Source organism: Mandrillus leucophaeus, unplaced genomic scaffold, assembly GCF_000951045.1.
Source record: "Mandrillus leucophaeus isolate KB7577 unplaced genomic scaffold, Mleu.le_1.0 Scaffold556, whole genome shotgun sequence".
In the NCBI taxonomy this organism is placed as follows: domain Eukaryota; kingdom Metazoa; phylum Chordata; class Mammalia; order Primates; family Cercopithecidae; genus Mandrillus; species Mandrillus leucophaeus.
Window position 1 is genome coordinate 143,027 of NW_012105986.1, and position 8,910 is coordinate 151,936.

The 8,910-nt window shown below is 36.3% G+C and overlaps 1 protein-coding gene across 1 annotated transcript in view; it reads right to left on the reverse strand.

The window, feature by feature from the left end:
* Positions 1-8,910, reverse strand: part of LOC105552428 — an 88,013-nt gene that overhangs the window by 47,670 nt on the left and 31,433 nt on the right. The window contains 2 exon segments of the mRNA XM_011998095.1: positions 8,354-8,483; positions 8,660-8,712. Of these exon segments, the coding sequence (XP_011853485.1) occupies positions 8,354-8,483; positions 8,660-8,712 (183 nt within the window).

Sequence of the window (8,910 nt, forward strand, 5' to 3'; positions counted from 1 at the left end):
AAACTATACTACAAGGCTACAGTAACCAAAACAGCATGATACTGGTACCAAAACAGACATATAGACCAATGGAACAGAACAGAGTCCTCAGAAATAACACCACACATCCATAGCCATCTGATCTTTGACGAATCTGACAAAAACAAGCAATGAGGAAAGGATTCCCTATTTAATAAATGGCGTTGGGAAAACTGGCTAGCTATATGCAGAAAAATGAAACTGGAACCCTTCCTTACACCTTATACAAAAATTAACTCAAGATGGTTTAAAGACTTAAACATAAGACCTAAAACTATAAAAACCCTAGAAGAAAACCTAGGCAATACCATTCAGAACATAAGGATGGACAAAGACTTCATGACTAAAACACCAAAAGCAATGGCAACAAACGAAAAACTGACAAATGGGATCAAATTAAGCTAAAGAGCTTCTGCACAGCAAAAGAAACTATCATTAAACAGGCAACCTATAGAATGGGAGAAAATTTTTGCAATCTATCCATCTAACAAAGGTCTAATATCCAGAATCTACAAAGAATTTGAACAAATTTATAAGAAACAAACAAATAACCCCATCAAAAAATGGGCAAAGGATATGAACCGACACTTCTCAAAAGAAGACATTTATGTGGCCAACAAACATATGAAAAAAAGCTCATCATCACTGGTCATCAGAGAAATGCAAATCAAAAGTACAATGAGATACCACATCTGGCTAGTTAGAATGGCAATCATTAAAAAGTCAGGAAACAACAGATGCTGGAGAGGATATGGAGAAATAGGAATGCTTTTACACTGTTGGTGGGAGTGTAAATTAGTTCAACCACTGTGGAAGACAGTCCACAATGATCTAGAACCAGAAATATCATTTGACCTAGGAATCCCATTACTAGGTATATACCCAAAGGATTATAAATCATTCTACTATAAAGACACATGCACACATATGTTTATTGCAGCACTGTTCACAATAGCAAAGACTTGGAACCAACACAAATACCCATCAGTGATAGACTTGATAAAGAAAATGTGGTGTATATACACCATGGAATACTATGCAGCCATAAAAAAGGATGAGTTCATGTCATTTGCAGGGACATGGATGAAACTGGAAAGCATCATTCTCAGCAAAGTAACACAAGAAGAGAAAACCAAACAATGCATGTTTTCACTCATAAGTGGGAGTTGAACAATGAGAACACATGGACACAGTGAGGGGAACATCACAAACTGGGGCCTGTCGGGGGATGGAGGGCTTGGGGAAGTATAGCATTAGGAGAAATATCTAATGTAGATGATGGGTTGATGGGTGCAGCAAACCACTATAGCATGTGTATACCTATGTAACAAACCTGCATGTTATGCACGTGTATCCCAGAAATTAAAGTATAGTAAAAAATATGTTTTAAAAAAAATAGGATTATGCAGAGGCATGTCCAGTCAGTGACTACTAGGGCAGAAAAAGTAGCTTAACTAATAATCTTCATTAACCTACACAAAATGCTCTGTTGCAGCCTTCCTGTTCTTCTTCAAACCACTGCTTTTTAGACTTTTACTTTCCTGATTCTTTCTAGGGATTGAGTAATACAAAAGATTATTTTTAATAATTAAAAAAGAAAAATGCAATTATCTTTTCCATATGCAATAGTCTGACATGGCATGAATAAACACTCCAAAAACAAAAAGCAAAAAATCCACACTCAAAACCTGGTAAAATTATTTACATAAATCAATATGGAGATAATCTAGGACAGAGGAAAACTTCCAGTTGTATAATATATTTTAAATATTTAAAAATCTTTTAGTAGCATAAATCAATTATATCCAAATCCAGATTATAAATTTTTCTCTTGAAAGGTTATTATAAAATGAAAAAAAAACTATATGAATCTGTATTTTATAGTAAATATTTTGACATTTCAAGGGATGTAAAGTTTGTGAAACTAGCCCTGACATAGAAGTAGCCATTAAGGGTTCATTGTTAAAAACTGAATAGCTTTAGTTGTCTGGTCCTTCCTTTTAGTGATAAGATCCCACAACAGAGACAACACTTGTTTGTGACTGCCATTGTCAATGTTGGCTACAGTATTGTTTCTAGTACCTAAAGAGTTTATTATCATATAATGAAGTTCCCTGTGGCATTTCAAAGAACTTATCGTGTTATGTGTCTACTTTTAGGCCTAGTATTGCCAAGAAGTGGTTCAGCAGAACTCAGAAATGAGCACTCTAACTCTCTAAGTATGGAAAAAACTAAATTCACAAGCAGCTGAATAACTAAATAGAAATATTGGCTCATGGTGGCAAAAAAAACACAAAAAAACCCAACATTGTTTTCTGGAGTGAAAATTATAAGTCAAAATATCTCAGGGAGATAGTCTTAAAATATTTTCTTGAAAAGATGTCTACAGGTCAGCCTTGTTCATCAAAACACTTTCCAGGCATGTGAAAACTGATTCATTAGTGTGAATTTATGGGACACTGAGCATAACATCAGGAAATAATCCTGCAAGTAATTAACAGACATAAAAGACCTCCTGTTGCAAAAATGTCAGTTACACTGAGGAAAATTACTCATATTATTCTCCACCTGCCTTTTTTGGAACTTCTCATTCTGCTTTGTATATGGCAGGACTAGCATATTAAGATGCTAGAAACACTGAAGGGTAAAAAATTTTTCTATTTGCATCATCTATCAGTTAGTTTGATCCACACAGAGGCTCACATGCTAGCGGTTGGTGATGGTTGCTTGTTGGAGATTCAGCTGGGGCTTTCAGGGCCACTTCTTTCCTGAAGGACCTCTCTGCATGGCTGCCTGGTTTCCTTTCTACCTGAGGGCTGGGTTCCAAGAAGGATTAATTCAAAAAGTGAGGATAGAAGATGCAGACCTTAGAAGTTCAAGTGTTGAATCAGCTGCATTCAATTAGTCATAACACCAAGAACAGGGGTGTCCAATCTTTTGGCTTTCCCAGGCCACATTGGAAGAATTATCTTGGGCCACACATAAAACACACTAACACTAAGGATAGAAAAGAAAAAAAAATCTCATAATGTTTTAAGAAAGTTTATGAATTTGTGCTGCATTCAAATTCATTCTCTGGCTCATTCTCTAGAAGGAAGGATGGACAGCCCTATATAAGATCAGAGTTTCCACTCCTCAGCAAATGCAAAAGAACTGAAATCATAACAGTCTCTCAGATCACAGTGCAATCAAATTAGAACTCAAAACTTAGAAATTCACTCAAAACCACACAACTACATGGAAATGGAACGACCTGCTCCTGAATGAATCCTGGGTAAATAATGAAATTAAGGCAGAAATCAAGAAGTTCTTTGAAACTAGTGAGAACAAAGAGACAGCATACCAGAACTCTGGGACACAGCTAAAGCAGTATTAAGAGGGAAATTTATAGCACTAAATGCCCTCATCAAAAAGTTAGATCTCAAATCAACAACCTAACATCACAACTAAAGGAACTAGAGAACCAAGAGCAAATAAACTCCAAAGCTAGCAGAAGATAAGAAATAACTAATATCAGAGCTGAACTGAAGGAGACAGAGACATAAAAAACCCTTCAAAAAATCAACAAATACAGGAGCTGGTTTTTTGAAAAAAAAAAATAATAATAAAATAGACTGCTGCACCTATCAACCCATCACCTAGGTATTAAGCCCAGCATGCATCAGCTCTTTTCCCTAATGCTCTCCCACTTCTGCCCTCCCACAACAAGCCACAGTAAGTGTTGTTCCCCTCCCTGTGTCCACGTGTTCTCATGTTCAGCTCCCACTTATAAGTGAGAACATGGAGTGTTTTGTTTTCTGTTCCTGTGTTAGTTTGCTGAGAATATTGGCTTCCAGTTTCATCCATGTCCCTGTAAAGGGCATGATCTCATTCCTTTTTAGGACTCCACAGCATTCCATTGTGTATATATACCTGCACATCCTACATATGTACCTCAAAACTTAAAAAGTGAAATAAACCACTAGTTAGACTAATAAAGAAGAAAAAAGAATCAAATGGACACAATCAGAAATGATAAAGGAAATATCACCACTGACCCCACAGAAATACAAACAGCCATCAGAGAATACTATATACACCTCTATGTACATAAAGTAGAAAATCTAGAAGAAATTGATAAATTCCTGGATGCATACACCCTCCCATGACTGAACCAGGAAGAAACTGAATCCCAAAATAGATCAATAATGAGTTCTGAAATTGAGGCAGTAATAAATAGCCTACCAACCAAAAAAAAGCCTACGACCAGAAAGATTTACAGCTGAATTCTACCAGAGGTACAAAGAGGACCTGGTACCATTCCTACTGAAACTATTCCAAACAACTGAAAAGCAGAGACTCCTCCCTAACTCATTTTATGAGGCCATCATCATCCTGACACCAGAACCTGGTAGAGATACAACAAAAAAAGAAAACTTCAGGTCAATATCCCCAATGAACATAGATGCAAAAATCCTCAATAAAATACTGGCAAACAGATACAACAGCACATCAAAAAGTTTATCCATCACCATCAAGTTGGCTTCATCCCTGGGATGCAAGGTTGATTCAAGATACGCAAATCAATAAATGTAATTCATCACATAAACAGAACTAAAGACAAAAACCACAGGATTATCTCAATAGACACAGAAAAGACCTTTGGTAAAATTCAACATCCCTTCATGTCAAAAAAATAAAAAAACCTCTCAATCAACTAGGTATTGAAGGAGCATACCTCAAAATAATAAGAGCCATATATGACAAACCCACAGCCACTATCGTACTGAATGAGCAAAAGCTGGAAGCATTCCCTCTGAAAGCAGGCATAAGATAAGGATGCCCTCTCTCACGACTCCTATTTAACATAGTGTTGGAAGTCCTGGCCAGGGCTAACAGTAAGAGGAAGAAATAAAGCGTATTCAAATAGGAAGAGAGGAAGTCAAATTATCCTTGTTTGCAGATGGCATAACCCTATATCTAGAAAATCCCATTGTCTCAGCCCAAAAGCTTCTTAAACTAGTAAGCAACTTTAAAGTCTCAGGATACAAAATCAATGTGCAAAAATCATAAGCATTCATATATACCAACAACAAGCATGCGGAGAGCCAAATCATGAATGAACTCCCATTCACTATTGCTACAAAGAGAATAAACTACCTAGGAATCCAACTTACAAGGGATGTGAAGGACCTCTTCAAGGAGAACTGCAAACCACTGCTCAAGGAAATCAGAGAGAACACAAACAAATAGAGAAACAGTCCATGCTTATGGAGAGGAAGAATCAATATCACGAAAATGGCCATAGTGCCCAAAGTAATTTATAGAGCCAATGTCATTACTATTAAATCACCACTGACATTCTTCACAGAATTAGAACAAAAGCTATGTTAAAATTCATATGGAACCAAAAACAAGCCCATATAGCAAAGACAATTCTAAACAAAAAGAACAAAGCTGAAGGCATCATGCTACCTGACTTCAAACTATACTAAAAGGCTACAGTAACCAAAACAGCAGGGTACTGGTACAGATATATATAGACCAATGAAACAGAACAGAGGCCTCAGAAATAATGCCACATATCTACAGCCAACTGATCTTTGACAAACCTCACTAAAACAAGCGATGGAAAAAGGACTGCCTATTTAATAAATGGTGTTGGGAAAACTGACTAGCCATATGCAGAAAATGGAAACTGGATCCCTTCCTTATACCTTATACAAAAATTAACTCAAGATGGATTAAAGACTCAAATGTAAAACCCAAAACAATAAAAACCCTAGAAGAAAATCTAGGCAATAACATTCAGAACTTAGGCAGGGGCAAAGATTTCATGATGAAAACACCAAAAGCAATTGCAACAAAAGAAAAAATCGACAAATGGGATCTAATTAAACTAAAGAGCTTCTGTACAGTAAAAGAAACTATCATCAGAGTGAACAGACAGCCTAGAGAATGGGAGAAAAATTCTGCAATCTATCCATCTGACAAAGGTCTAATGTCTAGCATTTATAAGGAACTTCAAAAATTTTACAAGAAAAAAACCCGTTAGAGAAATGTAAATTAGAGAAATATAAATCAAAACCACAATGAGATACCATCTCACGCCAGTCAGAATGGGGATTATTAAAAAGTCAATGACTTTGCTACTGTGAATAGTGCTGCAATAAACATACGTGTGCCTGTGTCTTTATAATCGAATGATTTATATTCCTGTGGGTATATACTTGGTAACGGGATTGCTGGGTAAAATGGTATTTCTGGTTCTAGATCCTTGAGGAATTGCCATACTGATTTCCACAATGGTTGAACTAATTTATGTTCCCACTAATAACCTAGGTGATGGGTTGATAGGTGCAGCAAACCACCAAGGCACATGTATACCTATGTAACAAACCTGCACATTCTGCACAAGTATCCCAGAACTCAGAGTAAAAAAAAAAAAAAAAAATTAAATTTTTAAAAAGGGGAATAAAAGTCAAGAAACAACAGATGCTGGTGAGATTGCAGAGAAAAAGGAATGCTTTTACACTGCTGGTGGGAATGTAAGTTAGTTCAACCATGTGGAAGGCAGTGTGGTAATTCCTCAAAGATCTAGAAGCAGAAACACCATTTGGCCCAGCAATTCCATTACTGGGTATATACCCAAAGTAATATAAATCATGCTATTATAAAGATACATGCCTGTGTACATTCACTACAGCACTATTCACAATAACAAAGACATGGAATCAACCCAAATGCCCATCAATGACAGACTGGATAAAGAAAATGTGGTACATAACTACCATGGAATACTACGCAGCATAAAAAGAAATGAGATCATGTCTTTTACAGGGACAAGGATGGAGCTAGAAGCCATTATCCTCAGCAAACTAATCCAGGAACAGAAAACCAAACACTGCATGTTCTCACTTATAAGTGGGAGCTGAATGATGAGAACAAATGGACACATCAAGGGGTGGGGGTCCAGGGGAGGGACAGCATCAGGAAGAATAGCTAATGGATGCTGGGCTTAATAACTAGGTGAAGGGTTGATCTGTATAGCAAACCACCATGGCACAAATTTACCTGTGTAACAAACCTGCACATGTACCCTGGAACTTAAAAGTTGATTATATATATATATATGCACAAAAAATAAAAATAGAAAATATAAGATCATAGTTTCCTAATTTGCAAATTTCTCTCTTTTAATGTACCTGACTGCGTGTGCTGGTACCATTGGGACCTCACATCATGATACTGCAGGACTGGAGTTCAGGGAACCCAACACAAGAAACTGCTCTGGCTGGTGCACTTGATGTGAGAAATAAATGGTCTTGGTCTCTGACCCAGTGGTTTCCTACAAGTGAGGTACAATTTAGATCCTTCACAGTTTCTGATTTAACAATGGGAGATATTTTTGTGGCCATATCTGCAAATAAGAGATACTAATAAAGAAAAAGAATAACAACAGTGGCAGCAGAGAACCCAGGGAATAGGATGAAGGGCCACTTTGACTGATGTAAGTGGATAAGTAATCTCAAGTGGGAACTAATTTTTGCCGAGGTAAGGAAAATGTCTAAAGAATAATTTTGGAAACAGAAGCTCCTAGGAAGTATTTTTAGGCAGATGCTTATTTTCATACAGGAGAAAACTGGTTGTTCCCTAGGATCTCAAATACGAGGCAGAAGAGGTTACATTTTGAGACATGCTGTAGGTTAGTAGCTCCAGCACATCCTCGAGACTGAACGGCACAGTTTCCAGCATAGTAAAGTACAGTTAAATTCATAGGTGTAGCAGGCAAATATGGTTTAAAAAATAAAGGTCCAAATTCAAAAAGAGTTGGAGGTTTGGGTTTATAGTCAAACATCTACCATCATCAGTTTACTCTTTTGTTAATTCTCATGGTTATAGCTTCATGACATGCAGATATTAAACATCAAATCTAGTTTTTCCTTGCCTTGTTTTCCTTTGTACATTTATTAGGACACTAGCTACAAATAACAATTATTAGAATTGTTGTATTTGTCTTCTTCATTAGATTATGAATGTCTGAAATTTAGAATAATATTTTAGTTATTTCCTCTGGCCCTCAAATTATTTAACATGGTGTTTTGGTAACTGCCTACATTTTATTCTTCAATTAATTAATGCCAAATATACATATTTTTCACAGTGTCCAGATTTAAAGCCTGTCATCTATTTATCATTTTTATTAATGCAGAGAGTAAATTATTTAAATGGCCTAACACTTGTGTAAAGCTATCTGTAAAAAGAACAATACTATAAATTAAACAGTGTCTAGAAATCTACATTCCTTTAACTCCCAGAACTGTCCAGCACCACAAGCTTTGTACGATGGTTTTACCATATTTGTCTGTCTTCTCTCCAATGGCATCAACTGTGCCATCTGGATGCAGACGGACAAACCCTCCAGTCAGCTTGTTATAGAACTGAAGAGTATTTCCTTTTGTAAACTTCCAGCTTTCTGCAGTCCACTAAAAAGAAAAACAAAACAAAACAAACAAAAACACCAGTATGAGAAGAAACAAAGAGAAGAAATTGCTAAGAAACAGTACTTACTAGACACTATAGGCTGTTTTGTTTTAACACATCAAATAGTCATTTGAACATTGTTTATATGAAATAATCTTAAAGCCCCCAAAAAACTTACTGTTTCTTTTCTCTTAAGTTCCAGCTTCTGCCCTGAGAAGATAAAGGAAAGAGAGGGTCATTAATTTCAGAGTGTCATGCTTTCTCCAGTCATCATAAAATATAGTTTTCCAGGAAATGTGTATACATGACACCTACTTGCAAAGAAGATACTGTTATCCCTGGCATACAGTTCTCTGACAATTTTACAATCATCTTCCCCCTGATCTAGCCATCTGTGAAAAGAAAAGTGCATCGATTATTTTCAGACTT